Here is a 16,297-nt window from a genome sequence, read left to right as displayed (position 1 = left end):
GAACACAACGTTATAGCTTTATCTCAAATTGCTCTCTCAGGAAGGTCTTCTCAATCACTTAACGTAAAATATGCCAGCATAATACATTTTTTAAAGCACATATTGAGCGGAACCAATGTGAATGCAACATCAGTGAAGTAAGACTGGTCTCTGCTCTATTCTCAGAGACTGTACTTCAAAAAGTAGTTGACATTATTTGCAGTGGTGGACAGCCTCTTCTCAGACTGTTTGAATAAATTTGGGTATTAATGTGCTTCCTGCCTATTTAGAGAGAATTACTGTTCTATCTGCCTCAGGAGACCTTTATTTCCAGATTTAACTCAGCACAATATGATGGGCCCCAACTTTTGAGTTAAGCATCCTTCTTTACAAGGCATGCCTTGATTTAATGAACATGTGTTCAGCTCTCTCTGAGGTGCACACAGCAAGTATACACAGATCTAAGTGTCTCCTGAGAGCTTCAAGACACTTAGCCCCAAGATAAAAGAGGAGACATGCAAAAAACTGGGTGGGATTGTGTACTTTTTCCAAAGTTCCTAGAGTAGATGTGGTCTTAGGGAGGTAGAGGGAGAGATATTCACTGAGCACCTGTAGGCACTTTGTATACATACATCTTCATCTTAACTTCTACAACCACCACATGAGGTGGAGTTACAGATGAGGAAACTAAAGATCAGAGAATTTAAAACACTCCCTCAAAGTCATTCTGCCAGTTTGTCAAGGTAACAGTGCTTGGCACATAGCATGCACTCAAATGAATAGTTCTGAATACTCAATGAGTCTTTCAGGGAAGCAATTTTCAGCATGTACCAAGAGCCTCAAAAACTGTATGTCCTTTGAACCAGCAGTTTAATCTCGAGGAATTATCAGAGTTATGGACAAAGATTGTGTGTGTGTGCATGTAAATGCAAGAAAGTAACTGCAGCCTCATTTTAAAAACAAAACCTTCCTAATAATTAGTGATGCTGAGCATCTTTTCATGTGTCTGTCGGCCATCTGTATGTCTTCTTTGGAAAAATGCCTATTCAGATTCTCTGCCCATTTTTTAATTTTTGTTTTTTACTGTTATTAAGTTGTATGAGTTCTTTATTTTATTAATCCCTTATCAGATATATGATTTGCAAATACCTTGCTCTATTCAGTAAGTTGTCTTTTTTGGGTTTTTTTTGATGGTTTCCTTTAATGTGCAGAAGCTTTTTAGTTTCATGTAATCCCATTTGTTTAATTTTGCTTTTGTTTCCCTTGCCTGAGGAGACATATCCAGAAAGATACTGGTAAGACCAAAGTTAAAGAGCATACTGCCTATGTTCTCTTCTAGGATTTTTATAGTTTCAGGTCTTACATTCAAGTGTTTAATCCATTTTGAGTTGATTTTTGTGTATGGTATAATATAGTGGTCTAGTTTCATTCTTTTGCATGTGGCTGTCTAGTTTTCCCAGCACCATTTACTGCAGAGACAACCTTTTCTCTGTTGCATGTTCTTCGCTCCCTTATGTAGATTAGTTTTTCATGTGTGTGTGGATTTGTTTTTCGGCTCTCAGTTCATTTCCAGTGATCTGTATGTCTGTTTTTCTGCCAATACCATACTGTTTTGATTAAATATAACTTTGCAGTATAATTTTAAGTCAGGGAGTGTGATACCTCCAGCTTTGTTCTTTGTTGCCAGGATTGCTTTGGCCATCTGGGGTCTTTTGTGGTTCCATATAAATTTTAGGATTTTTTGTTCTAGTTCTGTGAAAAATGTCATTGGGATTGCATTTAACCTGTAAATTTCTTTGGGTAATGGATATTTTTAACAGTGTTAATTCTTCCAGTCCATGAGCATGGACTATCTTTCCATGTCTTTGTGTCTTCAGTTTCTTTCAACAGTGTCTTACAGTTGTCAATGTGTAGATCTTTTACCTCCTTTGTTAAATTTATTCCTAGGTATTCTTTTTGTTGCAATGGTAAATGGAACTGTTTTCTTAATTCTACCGGTTATTAGGGAAATTTAAATTAAAATCACAATGAGATATTACCTCATGCCCATTAGAATGGTTATTTTCAAAAAGGTGTTAGAGAGGGTGTGGAGAAAGGGAAACCCTCAGCACTGTTGTTGGGAATGTAAATTGGTGCAGCCACTATGAAAAACAATATGGAGAGTCCTCAAAAAATTAAGAATAAACTACCATATGATCCAGCTATTCCATTTCTGGGTATTTATCTGAAGAATATGAAAACACTAATTCAAAAAGATACATGCACCCCTGTGTTCACTGAAGCATCGTTTATAAAAAGCCAAGATATGGAAACACTAAGAGCCTACTGATGGATGAATGGATAAAGAAGATATGGGGTGTGTGTGTGTGTGTGTGTGTGTGTGTGTGTATGTATAGACAATGGAACTCAGCCATAAAAAAATGAAATCTTGCCATTTGTGACAACACGGATGGACCTTGAGGGTATTATGCTAAGTGAAATAAATCAGAAAGGAAAATACAAATACAGTACGATTTCACTCATATGTGGAATATTTTTTAAGTTAAAATTAATTTTTAAAAAAATGAACAAGACAAACAAAAGGAAAACAGATATATAGATACAAAGAACAGAGTAGTGGTTACCAGAGAGGAAGGGGGTCGGAGGAGGATGAAATAGATAAAAAGGGGGTCAACTGTATGGTGACAGATGGAAATTAAGCTTTTGGTGGTGAGCACACTGCAGTGTATACAGAAGTTGAAATATAATGGTGTGCACGGAAGAAGGAAGGATGGACACTTTTGAACACGCACCCAATAATGAAAAGGGAAATAACTGAATAAATTACAACAGTGTTATGTAGCCATTATAAACAGTATTTTCAAAGAATTTTCCATGGCATGGGAAAGTACCCACAATAGGATACAGTACTAAATATATATAGTATGGCCACAACCATGTTTTAGAAAAACATAGACAGAAAAATTACTAGAATAAAATGTACCATAAATGTAAATGTGGTTATCTCTAAGCAATTGAATACTACGCGATTTTATTGCCTTTTTATAGTAATATGTATTCTAAATTTTCTATAGTAAATTGTTTTAGCTTGTAATAATGACAAGATGTTTTCTTTTGTATTACGGCGTTAAGAAATGCTTTAGGAACTGCTACACTGAAGTCTTCATTCCATACAGTTAATGCAGACTGTATTAATCTCAAATACAAGAAAATTCCCATGGAGAGCCAATATAACAGTGAGTAAGAGAACTGGCTCTGGAGCTGGGCTTCCTGAGTTCAAAACCTAGCTCTGCTCTTCACTTACCGTGGGATCCTTGGTGCACTGCTAACCCTCTCTCTGTCCGTTGGTGCTCGCGTTGGTAAAAACGGGATCAGTGATGTGTCATCGCATAAGGCTGTTGTGAGGAGCAGATGTTAGTAAGTGCCTAGAACGTAGTAAGTGGTCAGGCAACTGCTATTCTTGCATTGGATTTAAAAGCTATTTAACTTCTGTTATTTTTAGACCTTGTAGTTGTTTATTTTAAGGCTGGTAACAACAGATTTTTCACCAACTTTCTCTTCGCGTTCACTATAGCAAAAGCATTCCCCTTTTTGCATTTTGTTGTTGACTTAATTCACTGAATTCCTGGCACAATCTCTAGGTGAGATAGCTGGCTTCATTAGACACAGACTAAACCCTTAGTCATTTGGCAGGTTTAGAATTTGAAGACCTAGTTAGATCATGTAACAGCATCAGTCATGCGTCCAACCCTCTGCTAAGCCATGGAGAAATCATCAGAAGGATGATATATTTTTCCTGCCTCTAAGCCAACCAACGTTTATTGAGTCTCTCCTATGTGCCAGGGATTGCAAATACAAAAGTGAGAAAGGCCCAGCCCCTGCCTTCAAGGAGCTCACACTAGATACCCAGCAATTACATGCATTATGATAAATGCACCATTTGAAATAGACACAAGATACTGTGTATGTTGGGGGCAACAATGGTTTAGGGTGGGCTAGACATGACAGTCTTTCCTAGGAAAGGGGTATGAAGTGTACTGAAGCACATAGGAGTAAGTGGGAAGGCTAAGATGAGACTCAGAGTTCACACAGAGGTAGCAGTAAGCATAAAAGCATACAGGTAAAAGAAACATGACACATCTGCGAAAATTTAGGTAATCTGGCAAGGCGTGGGATTGGAGATCGCTAGGGAGAGGAAAAATGGATGAGGTTCTAAGATAAGCTGAGAGTGAGGCAGGGCAAAGTTCTCAATTTCTTCTTGGAAGCAGTGAGAAGATGGTAACAAATTTGCCTTTTTAAAAGTGTACCCTAGAAATGTGTGGAAGATGAACCACAAAAGGTGTGGGGACACCTAACAACAAAAGGCTATTGCTGTATCTCTGAAGGCAAGAGGGACTGGATCCACAGAGAGATAATGAAGCTGGCAAAGAGGGCGAAGAGTAGAGGGCTGGACAGCAGATGACTTGTAGTCGTATGTGGTAAAAGTGAGAGAGGAATCTGGACTGGGCTCCCAGATTTCTGAATTGAGGAGAAAGCTGGGCAGATAGGGGAGTTATTGACCGAGCAGGGGACCCCAAAGGAAAAGCAGGTGTGATAATGGGGTCAGGTGTAGACATACCAAATTCAATATGATTTTCGGTGACTCACCTGAAGTTGCCCAGTAAGAAATCGTGGGTCTGGAGCCTCAGCAGCACAACCTAGAAAAAAGCAAAAATTTGGTCATTGAAGCCATGAGCTGAGTAGAATTGTCCTAGGGAGAGTCTGCAGAATGAGAAAGAGAAGAGGGCCAAGGACAGAACCCTGGGATTACAGCATTTGCAAGATATCAGAGAGAATAGAGCAAGCAAGCGGGAGACCCGAATCTAGAGGAGGAAGATTCAGGATTTAGGGAATGGTCAGCAGAGCGAAAGGTGCCCTCAGGGAATATATAATCCAGCTGGGAAGTCATCGCATCTGTGGGTGAAGAAATGAGGTAGAAGAGTTGCCCATGACTATACTTGATCAGTCACCCAAGAAGGATACAGACAGTTCTTACAAAGTTGAGAAGAGAATGTAATTGACCTGAACCTTGATAAAGGCGATGGGACTTCACTGAGCCTGAAATACAGGTAGAATTGAAACCAGGGGAGGACATTTCAACTGAGGTGATGAGATTTGTTCAAATCCATCCTCGTGGCTGAAAATAACTGAAGGTGGATTTTTTATTGATAGTGGTCAGCAGTGTCATCACTGAATAATGAAGACAGCATTTGGTTCTCTTTTAGTTATAACAACTCTTGGTTAAACAGTATCATATAAAACTGGGTGCAGTGTTGATCTGACGTCTGTACAAGATTAAGAAAGTCATGACAGGAAAACAGTATGGCTCACACAAAGCAGATTCATTCTAGAAACACAGATGTGTCTCACTTTGAGGGCACCATGAGGGTCAGTTCCGATGGGGAGAAAACCTATCCTGGTTATATACCCTCTTGATTTTATGATAACTAATTCTAAAATCCCTTTGGTTTAATGCAGCTGTTCCTGGCTGTGGAGTTGCAGGTACCCTGCCCCATCTTTTCTCTGGCCTCTGGCGGCTAAGCTGTGGGCATGTGGAAGGAAGCAGGAAGGGGAGATTTTCTTGTGCCCTCCCCCAACTCCTCTGCACCTTCAGTCCCTTCACTGTCTTATTCTTTCCCATTGGCCTGTTCCTTCTTGGGAGCACCTGGCTTGCAATGCAGCTTAGGCAATAACTCTTCATTTACCAAGAGGAATAGGTTTCTTTAGGACAGAAACAGGCATTACCTTGGGAAATAACCCGTCAAAACCTATCTATGCTGGTGTTCTCACAATTCTGTCATAGTGATTGCTTTCCATGACCAACGCCACACCTGCAGAGAGGAAGGCACAGAATAAGGAAAAGGCATTGGGAAACCAGGTTCCAGTGCTAGCTATGTCACTTCCCTAGTGACATGATCGTGCAGAAGCCCTGAACCTCACCTAGTCTCAGTCTTCCCAGTAGAATTTCTGTGAAAATCAAATGAGACAATATTTGTAAGGATGCTTTATGATTGCAAAATGCTATTCAAATATTAAGCAGTGGTGATAGGCTATAATCATAACCATGATATGAAAGCAAATGGGAACCCAGATTTCTCCTCCTAAATCTGTTCTGAAGACCGAGACAGACCTCCATTCCAGCCCTTGCATTCAGCCAGTTTCTCCAGAGCCACACCTCCTCTGTTAATCTGTGCTGACTTATCTTGGCTCCAGTAGTGGTTGAGGCAGCTGAGTAATAGTGAGCTAACTCCATTCTCCTCCCCTTAGTGCAGAGTGGAAGCCCTTGAAATCCACCCCTAAAGAAATCCACAAAGTGCTTCCTCTGGGGCAGGCACTTTCTTTGCCTGAGATCCTTTTCCACAAACCACAGACTGTTCCCACAGAGGAGAAATGAGGAAGCCTTTGCAGCTGAGACCAGTAGAAATTACGTTTCTATTAAAAGCTGTCTGTGGCTAGATGCATCCATCCCAGGTACAAAGTTAAATGATGTAATAAAAACGTATTCAAAGACACAAAGCTATTACATAAAATGCCATTTAACTAGCTTCCACTCAGCATTAACAAAATACAGCTATAAATCTCCTTTGGTTGTAATCTGGCAAGTTTCTAGGTCTCCATGGGTTACGCACCTGCCAGTTCGTCACTGTTGGATCTCTTTTCCAGTCCTGGTACCTGGGATGTCACGAATGCATAACCATTTGAAATGTGATGGTTTTCAACTTTCTCAGTATCATCATTCATGAATCTGGGAGTGCCAAGTTCCTTCTAGGACAGGTTTCTGTCACTGTTTTTTACCTGCTGGCTAAGTACAGTGCTGAGGCCCCATATTTCATATACTTGAGATCAGAGGCAAAGAGGACCAACCAACCAGGCCATGGCTCGGGATTCAAGGTTGGGAACTGACATACCTCCTCTGAACTTTGAGACTGATCCACAGCTTCTTACGTGGGGCTGTGCATATAGGGGCGAAGGGGTAAAATGGAAGGGAACAGTTGAAAGGAATACAGAGCATCGTATCTGGAGAAGTTCTGTACTCCCAATTTTCCTGTGGTTATCCATCTAAACCCCAGGTCAAGAGGAAATGCTCATATGATCCAGATATGCCTCACTGAACTTGCCTAATTCTATGGACTTGTTAGGGTTCCCATCTACCTTTGCAAGCCAAGTCCTAAATTCAGATGGACCCCGCTCTTCTGAGCCTCACCCAACAGAATGCCGGTAGAACGGAAACGAGTGCTGTCAGTGATGGGGCTGCGAAAGCAGCCTTCAGCACTTGCCCGGGTCCTACCGTCAGTGGGTATTCCTCCTAAAAGCGAGTCAGCCAGACCAAGTCAGAAGAAAAGCCGGCTTGTTTCCTAGACACTCAAGGCCTTTCCAGAGTCTGACCCACCTTGCTTTTTCGGGGTGCTCACCCTGGGTGGGGGTGTCACTGTCGGTCAGCCGAGCCAGCTTCTGATGCTCTTCCTGTCCCCTTTCAGGAAATAGCATCCTCCATTCAGCGGCCGACAGCGTGACCAGTGCAGTGCAGAAAGCGAGCCAGGCCTTGAACGAGCGTGGGGAGCGCTTAGGCCGCGCGGAGGAGAAGACGGAAGACATGAAGAACAGCGCCCAGCAGTTTGCAGAAACTGCACACAAGGTGGGTCCCGCAGCGCGGCCGAGGGCTCAGCTCTGGGTTGTCAGGGAGCTTTGGTGCCCAGAACTTTATTTCAGTGTGTTTCCCAGGTGGGAGGGACAAAGTCAAGCCTTTTTTTTTGGCCCCTGTATACAGTTTCCTTCTGCTACTTAGTAAGTACCAGAGTTGGGAAGATTTCTTCTTGGACCTGTTTCTTTGGTTATCTCGTTTCTGCTGTCTTCATCCCTGTCTCTGACCCCGTATCTTTGGGAAATGTGGACCATCTTTACTTCCTACCCAGAAGTTTAAGGCCCATTTCTGGGAACAGGATGGGGGTGGGGGCAGGACAGGTGTAAGAATATCCCTCCTCTGTTAGCCAGTGCTTGAAAGAGGACAGTGGGCTCTTGTGCTTACTTTTCCATGCTGTCCCTTTCTGGTCATGAGCCTTGCATCCTGTGTTCTTATCTCTTTACTATACAAAAAAGCAAATTCTAGTCCCAGGGCACCTCAGGGCTAGTTTCCCCTGTGGAGGGGCCTTGGACCTCCTAAGGCTGACCTGACTAGTGCAGAGCTGCCTGCAAAATTCCCACCTGCCTCTGGGTCCAGAGAATGGTGTTTTCCACATGCCTCAGGTGTACACATGCACTGAAAATGTGCCTTTCTGAAGGGGAAGGGGGAGTTTTTATTGGCAGCCAGCTATCTAAGGCAGTCACAAACCAAAGGAAAGAGAAGCCCTGTTGGTCAGGTGATAAAAGAGGATTTATTACTGTTCTTGTACTTTGGATCAAAGGGCAGCTCCTTTCTGGCTAGTGATTTTGAATTTAGGTTTCCAGAAACAACTTTTGCTGATAATTGTTGGCATGTCAGACTCATGATCTGGCCTTTCAAGATAGGCTTTTCAGGTGACCTTTGGGGAAAAAATTAATGTGCTTCAAAAGAAAACCCCGCTTTTGCTGAGGAACCAAGAATGGACAACCTGAAAAGCAACGGGAAAAATCTCCCCAGGTCAGCCAGGCCGGCCCCTTCCCCAGGCTTAAGCCCAGGCCCGACTGCAGATCCAGATCTGAGTGGGTGCATCTAGCCTGCCCTTCCTGCATCCCCTTTGCACAGACCTGTCTCGTTGTGTCATCAATTCCCTATCATGCCAGTGTCTTACTGTACTGCTGCCTTAGGGGCCCATTTGGAGTTCAAACCTGGCTGAAAATGCAGGCAGCCCTGCTGGGGGCCAGAGCCTGTCTTGCTGCGGCTGTCACAGAGGGAACAAGCTCAGAATTGTGGTTCCCCTCGTCCCTTCTGCAGCCTTTGTGATATAGAAATAATGATGAAGTGGAGATGTTAGAACTTCTACCCAACTTCATTTATAGCAACAGCAACTGTAGTGATTTAAAAGGGGGATGGGCAGTGGAAGTCTGGGGGAACATTTAAAGTGTTGATTTGGAGAAGAGAAGACTACAGGAATTATTTTTTAATTGTCTTCAAGTCTGGGAAGGGCGATACTGCAGCAATTCTCTTTCGTGTCTTGTTATACAGAATAGAGCACTCAATGGTGCACTGATAACATTCTGCTAAAATAAGAGTTTAGATTAATGATTAGGCCATGAACCAGGTTACCAAGGAAGTCTGTGAAATCATTCTTCCTAATGCGGAGTAGACAATACCTGGAGGTCATCCATGTCACTGTCCGCCCCAGAGGAGGTCATACAAACACTGGGTTGGATAACCTAACCAGATGGCCGAATTCTTGGCCCTGGTCACCCTGTTTCCCTGATACTGTGGCCAAGTTTGCTAGGTAGTTGGGAAGACAGTATGGTATGGTAGTTAACATCTTGTGTTTGATTTAGCAACTCCATGACCTTGGGCAGGGGCTTAATTTCTCTAAGCCCCAGTTTCCTCATCAGTAAAATAGGGCTAACTAATAATAGTACCTTTCTCCTAGGGTGTTGAGAGAATTGAATGCATTCAAACCTATAAATTGGTTAGTACAATACTTGGTGCATATAAACCTCAGTTAATATTAGTTATAACTGTTTCCATAAAAATGGTTTCTGCTGAGCCTGCTCCAATCCATCACATGATGAGCACTGTAGAGGGTTGGAGAAATGTGACTGAGGATCCCAGCACAGGGGTGGGGAGGGACTGGTGGTGAAGATTTTGTGCCCTCCAAAGGGGGGTGGGAGGGCCTCCTGCTGAATGCTGACACTTTCTAAACACAGAGCAGCCCTTGCAAACAGGACCTGTCAGAACAGAAACTGATTAGGCCCCCAAAGGCACAGGGGTCTCTGGCTTTGACCACTGGGAGGACTGGTACCAGCCAGTTACCTATTTCCGTAGAGATGGATGCGGCAGGGGGCAGTCTCCACTTACTTTGGCTTCCTCTCCTGTGGGTGGCATAAGGGTTGGGGGGGAGGGGCTGCTAGTGTCTCTTACTGTGTTTTAGGGAGTGGGAGAGAGACACAATAATAACCAGACTTGCAGTTTTCTAAAACTGCACGTCTGGGATGTGTGCTTATGAATCACCAGCATGGGCAGGATTCCTCAGGAGGAGGCTGACCTCTTGAGATAAGGGGTAGCTATTTTCCCAGGGACCAGGACTCCTGATTTGTCCCACTAGTGTAGGCTGTCTGTGAAGATGTCATTTCACTGGCCAAGCCCCTACCAGGCCTACTGGTGAGGAGAGAGTTCAGAGATGGAACCCAGGCCTTCCACCACTGCCTCCCCAAACATGGCTCTGTTGACTCATGAAGAGTGGGCTGTGTTTAGACGTCGAGACACAGTGCACTTGTTAGAGCCCTGACAGAGAAAGGCAGTGCTGGGTGACAGTTCCTCTGGGCTCCCTGGTTGAACAAGAGCATGCAACCTCAGCTGGAGAGTAGGGCACACCTTCTGGACTGCAACAGAAGAGGCTATCTGTGGCTTTCTCGATTTTCCCAGGACTCCTACAGCGACCTGGGTACATTAGTGAGTGGATCACCTTTGTAGGAGCCTGCCATCAAGACATGTGGGCGCTTGACTCCTGCAGAGCCAATGGAAATGTGTCTGCAACCCCTCTCCCCCGGCTGTGTTCAGCCTGGCTTGGGAAGCGTGGTTCCTTCCTGAACTATGAGCTTGGTACAGTCTCAGACCTTAGGGAAGTCAAGCTCAGCCACAAAGCAGGCCTGCTTACTCTCCTCTGCTTCAGAAAGTGCAGCAGTGCAGTGTGTGCAGTGCTCTGACGCCTGCGTTGGCTGGTGAGTCAGCAGGCGAAAGGGATACCCACACCTAGGCATCCTCAGATGCTGTGTATTTCCCACAGAAAAGAACAGTGATCTGCCCTGTTCTGCACAGGCGCACGTTTGTAGGGGAGGGAGTGGTGAGTGGCATTTCCCTCACTGGCAGGGAATGCTGCCTCTGTCCCTACCACGGTCATCTACTCCCTGTGGGTCTGAGCTAGAAGGGACCTCAAGAGTCCAGGCCTCTTAAAAAATACCCCCTGTATGAGTAACAACTTTTTCTATTATTGTTGTTTTTTTCTATTATTGTTGTTATTATTATTTAGATGGTGTCATTTACACAGCTTTGAAAGGGAAAGCTTTCCATGAAACATTAAGAAAACAAAAATATAGCAAAAGGAAGTTTTTAACTTCTCTTCTATAGGAACTCTGACATCTACATTAATCCATAAGCATTTGAGTTGGAGATGATATTTATAGACATGAGGAAACCGAGGTACGGGGCAATTGTGACTTCGAGCTCAAGGTCATACAGCAGATTTGTAGCAGGGAAGCAACAGCATCGTGCCTTCCATATTCTAAAGCTTCTAACTCCCAGGAAGTTAAAGAAAAAACAGAACAAAAAGAGGTAGCGTGGAAATGATGCGCCTTTACGCAAAAATACCTCAAATGGCAAAATGTCCAATCCATATGTACTTCTGCAAAGCTGAACTGGCACGGGCCCGCCCGGCTGGGGCTCCCCTTAGTGCCAGTCCCAGCTGCACCGGAGAGGTAACCAGGGTCTGGTGTGAGAAGCAACACGACTGCTGCTGAGGATTAATGACTGTGGGTAAATTGGCAAAGCCCATTAGCTGAAGGTTAACAGCTGAGTGAATAACAGGACAGCAGCACTGATCAAATATTTATGCTGGGTATTCATTATGCACAACGCTTAACAGCTCTGTGTTGATTTGAATGGTCCACATCGCTAAATAATGTATTGAAACTAGAGACAGAGCAAGAAGCGGAGGCCATACAGTGGAGGGGCTCAGAGTGTGGCCAGGGAGTGGGACGGATCTGAGAGAGAGCCCTGGCTCTGCCATTTCCACCCACCATGTTTCCCGGACTGTAAACTCTTCGAGTTCAGGAGTTAACCTTCTTGGCAAAAACCCACAGCACTGAGCACAGCAGCCTGGACACACTCAGGGCTTCACAAACACCATCTGACAGTTGACTGGCTGGTGGCATCAGCACTGCAAAAAAATATCCTTGGGGGTATTCACTTAGGCTGGCTTCACCAGGTACAGGCACCTGGAGCTCTTCCAGCTGACGCTGCCCAAGTAGAGATTAATTTAGCGACATGACTACCCCCAGTAACTCCAGCCCCAGTCTCAGGGACTAGTCCCTAATACCAGACTCTAGACACATGAGGGATCACAATTCAGCCTCAACCCTGCTTCTGCTTCACGTCAGTATATGGGCTCCTTGGAAGGGATCTGGCTAAGGAAAGCAATGTCAGATTAATCTTATGTTTTGTACCTGCATACATTTCCTTAAATATATTATCATGGGCTCCAGCTGGGCTTGGGAAGCTACTGAATGATACAGTGGTATTTGGTGTTCCCATTTATACAGATCTAACATTTCAATAAACCACATTTTTCAAACACCAGTGAGAGCAGTAAGTCAAGGTCTGAATTTGGTCTATTGTTCAGTCCTGGTTGGTAAAACAGTCTAATTGTCAAGTGCTTTGGACCTGGTTGAATGTCCAGGATATTACGTGGATTATTGCAGCTTGTTTGTTTCTCTACAGTTGGTGATTTTTAATACTTTACGAGATGTCAGTAAATACATTTGGAGAGTGTTGGTCTTCCTGGATAACTAGTAACCTGGGAGCCCAGAGGCCTTTGTTTCTAGGGTAGGTCACTCATTCTGCCTCTACTTTGGCTCTTCCATTTGCTCCTTCAGTGGCATGAAGGAACATCACGTAGCACGCTCCCTGACCTGGACACGTACACCGACAACAACACTGGAAGGACGAGTGACAAATGCAGTGCTCCGTGGACCGTTTAGGGACACGCTGCACATGTACTAAGGGCCACTGTGCACTGTAATGGTGATCTGCCTCAGCAAGAAGGATCTTGGTGTCGCTTCTCATCGCGGATGTGGGGAAGGAGCAGCAAAGGAACCCTCCCCACTGCTGATAACATCTTACTTGTGTCCCTTTCTCTCCTTAGCTTGCCATGAAGCACAAATGCTGAGAAACTGCCTCTCCTGGTGACCTCTGAAGAGAAAATGAAGTTTGTTCAGCAGTTTTTACAAGAATTCTGGACCTCCGCTTGCTTTTTTTTCCCCCAAATGTGGACATTTAGGTTATTTTTCCTTTACAGATGTTAATATGAGAGAAAAGGTGTTGTGTTTGTACGTTTCCCTAATAATCTTGCTAAGAAATGCTGCAAGCATCAGCTTCATTTTTTTCCCACTGTGTGTATGCGTGTGTCTGTATGTGTTTCCTCTTTAAGGCTTTCTCGTTTTTTTTTTGGTAGTTTGAATATGAAATTCGGACCAAATGATATATTGAGCTAGGTCTAAACTGTATTTTTTTCCTGATATTAAGCAGGAAGACATTTTAATGTGGTGACGTCAGATGTTATTGTTCCTGGTTGGAAATAAAAGTCAAGCAGTGATTGGCTTCACTCAGTCTCTTAGGTACTCTTAATTTGAAGGTTAAGATTCTAAATCCTGAGACACAAATCTGTATTAGAAAAAACAATTGGATTTATCAGGGGAAACAGCAGTCTTAGATTTTGCTTTTTGTGTAGGAACTTTTTGCATGAGCCATCACCAGCATTCAAAAAAACAAATCAGAGTCACAGATAGAAATCTACTTTCTGAGCTACAGTTTAAATTCTTCCATTACTTGTTTCCAGGCTGATTATTTAGAATTACCGTATAAAGGATAAAATTTTGAGATGAAAGACCTAAGGAAAAGCCCATTTAAAAACCTCTGTGCATTCATGAATGTTTCTTTGTCACTGTCCCAGATTACGGTAGCCGGTCTTGAAAAGAGCTTGGATTTTTATCAAGAATTGATTTGTCCAGATAAAGGTCTGTGTAAAGGATAATGTGAAAAGATACTACATTTTAAATCTTTTTTCTCTTTTTACGAAGTCATGCCTGTTTAGAGACGCCTTCATGATGTCCTTGGGAAATGGCCTTCGGTTCTTGGTATCTGATTTTTGGACGTTTTGATGTTGTTATTGCTATTAATCTAATTTAAAGTGTGGGTTTCTTGACAAATTGCATTTCATGGCAATTGCAACTTGCCTGGTCTGACATAAAACAGCACAGTCATGAAGCCTTTACATTGCAGTCAGACTGAATGGGGTTGGTTCATACAGCTCCTGATTTTGTATCACTCAACACAGGCCTGGATTTTCAGTCTGGGAGTTTGGTTTCTTAGAAGGTTAAAATGCTAAATATAAAAGCTGTGCTTTGTCGTCCTGAAACAAGGAGGCAAGCTGTACATCCCAGATACATATGCTCAGCCTCCCGCTGCGATGCACTGATTTTTTTAAGCTGCCTGGATCTTCAGGACCCCTTTCTATTCCTTCCTACCCATTGAGGCCATGTGTATTGCAGGCTCTTACACAGCAGCATATGACGACTTTGGGATTATTTATGCTGATCTAAATAGCTTAAGTTCTCCTGATAAAAGCATTCCCAGGGAGATAGAAAATTGGGCTATTGTGGGGGAAAATGATCTTAGTCACTATGTGTCAAAAGGGAGATGGGATTTGCCAGAGACAAAATTTCTGAATCCTCTTAGGGAGATGATCCAGTTCAAGAAAACTCTCTGTAAAATTTATCGGGTAAACTATATACATGTACTATAATATTTTGTACTTTTCTTTTGGTGTCTTAAAAGTTTAAAGCAGCAAGGAACTTGCTGTCTGGTGAGTACCATTGGAAGCATTTACAATTTCTAAGAAAAGCTGAAAATCTCACGCCACATAGGTTTTCTTTGCAGGCCTCAGTATAGAAAATGCACGTGCGCGCGCGCACACACACAGATCTATTCATCTTCCCAAAGTGGATTCTAGCTTCAGATAGATAGTTGGTATAAATAATTGAAGTGGTAAGTCTAAAACGCCCCGACAATCAGCCAAACTCGATTTGTCGCCACGTATCTAACATCAGTGTTTGTGAAGCTGCTTCTAGAGTAGCAGAGGGTGAGGTCATAAGCATACCGTGAAATGTGAGATTTTTCCCTCTCCGGTAGACTTGTGATAGTTACTCTTCATAAATATAAGTACTCCACATCTTGCCCTCTTTCCTCACTCTCTGCTTATCCTTTTAGACTTAAGTCTTCTTGGAAATATCCAGGATTTGAAGAAAGCCTGTCTGCATTGTTTTTACCTTCCTCTATGGATTTGCTTCCAGACTGTGGTCATGTCCTTGACCTCCCTGTGCCCAAGTCCTGCTACCTAGGCCTCTGCCCACAGAAGAGGCCAAACAGCAACCCCAGTCCCTCCCGGACCTCCTGACTTCTTGCACAGGAGCGAGTCCTGTGATGACGCCCATGAGGTTCTTTGCTATCCTTTTGTAGAAGGCGCTTCAATACAAAATATTAATACAATCTCACCTAGAGAAAATTGCTAAAATGACTCACATTATTTGGGACCAATTCAGTGGCTTGCTAAAATACATTTAATTTCTTTGTTTCATTTCTGCACCTCACTACTGAGTTTTGGAAACACTACATTTCAGTGAAGGATTTCTTAAATTGTATTGACAACTCGTAAAGAAGAGAGACTTGCCAGTGTTCTCACTTCTTCCTGGAATGTAGCTGTAGTATTCTTCCCTAGTACTATTAGGTACCTGTGTACAGGAAGTAGACAGTGATTCAGGTTAATGTTTCATATTGAAGGTATTTGTAAAATGTAACAAGATCAGTAGTTAACTTTTTTAAGCTCTGAAAAAATAAAGATTATGTGTTAGACTTAAAATTACAGTGAAATCTGTCTTAATACTACTTTTGTGGCTAACAAAGGTTATGCATTTATGTAAAAATATTTACAGAATGCCCTCAATAAAGGATATTAAAGATAGGTTTCGCTTTTAAATTTTAGAATTGTGGCACTGCTGATGTCTGTTGTACAGTTATTAATTCTTCAGAAGTTCCCTAAGATGTCAAATATCATTTTTGTTCCTTTCAGAGACAAGTAACACCTGCTCTGTGATTCACTAATACAGCAAACTCTAATTTTGTCATTAAATATTTGAATTCTGTGATGAAAGTTCGTTTCTCTCCGTTATTTGGGAAATCTCTCAAACACTACCAGATAGGTAGGCAACGTCACACTTTTGTTGCTAATGGGAAGACCCTGTGTGCCTCCAGGAGACCTAAGAATTGGGATTAGCATTCTGATAACATTTCTTCATGGACATTCTAATGGGAGAACTTGAAATGTAAAAA

At 42.9% G+C, this 16,297-nt stretch overlaps 1 protein-coding gene across 4 annotated transcripts in view; it reads left to right on the top strand.

Moving 5' to 3' along the window:
• The window catches only part of STXBP6 (syntaxin binding protein 6), a 273,927-nt gene extending 257,998 nt beyond the window's left edge, over positions 1 to 15,929 (top strand). For all 4 annotated transcript variants that reach the window (XM_004283107.4, XM_049705356.1, XM_033411699.2 and 1 more), the window contains 2 exons: positions 7,497 to 7,654; positions 13,056 to 15,929. In XM_004283107.4, the coding sequence (XP_004283155.1) occupies positions 7,497 to 7,654; positions 13,056 to 13,079 (182 nt within the window). In that variant the 3' untranslated portion in view covers positions 13,080 to 15,929. The remainder of the gene's footprint in view (positions 1 to 7,496; positions 7,655 to 13,055) is intronic.
• Positions 15,930 to 16,297: the final 368 nt, after the last annotated feature.

Source organism: Orcinus orca, chromosome 2, assembly GCF_937001465.1.
Source record: "Orcinus orca chromosome 2, mOrcOrc1.1, whole genome shotgun sequence".
Lineage (NCBI taxonomy): Eukaryota > Metazoa > Chordata > Mammalia > Artiodactyla > Delphinidae > Orcinus > Orcinus orca.
This window is presented reverse-complemented; position numbering and strand designations above follow the sequence as displayed.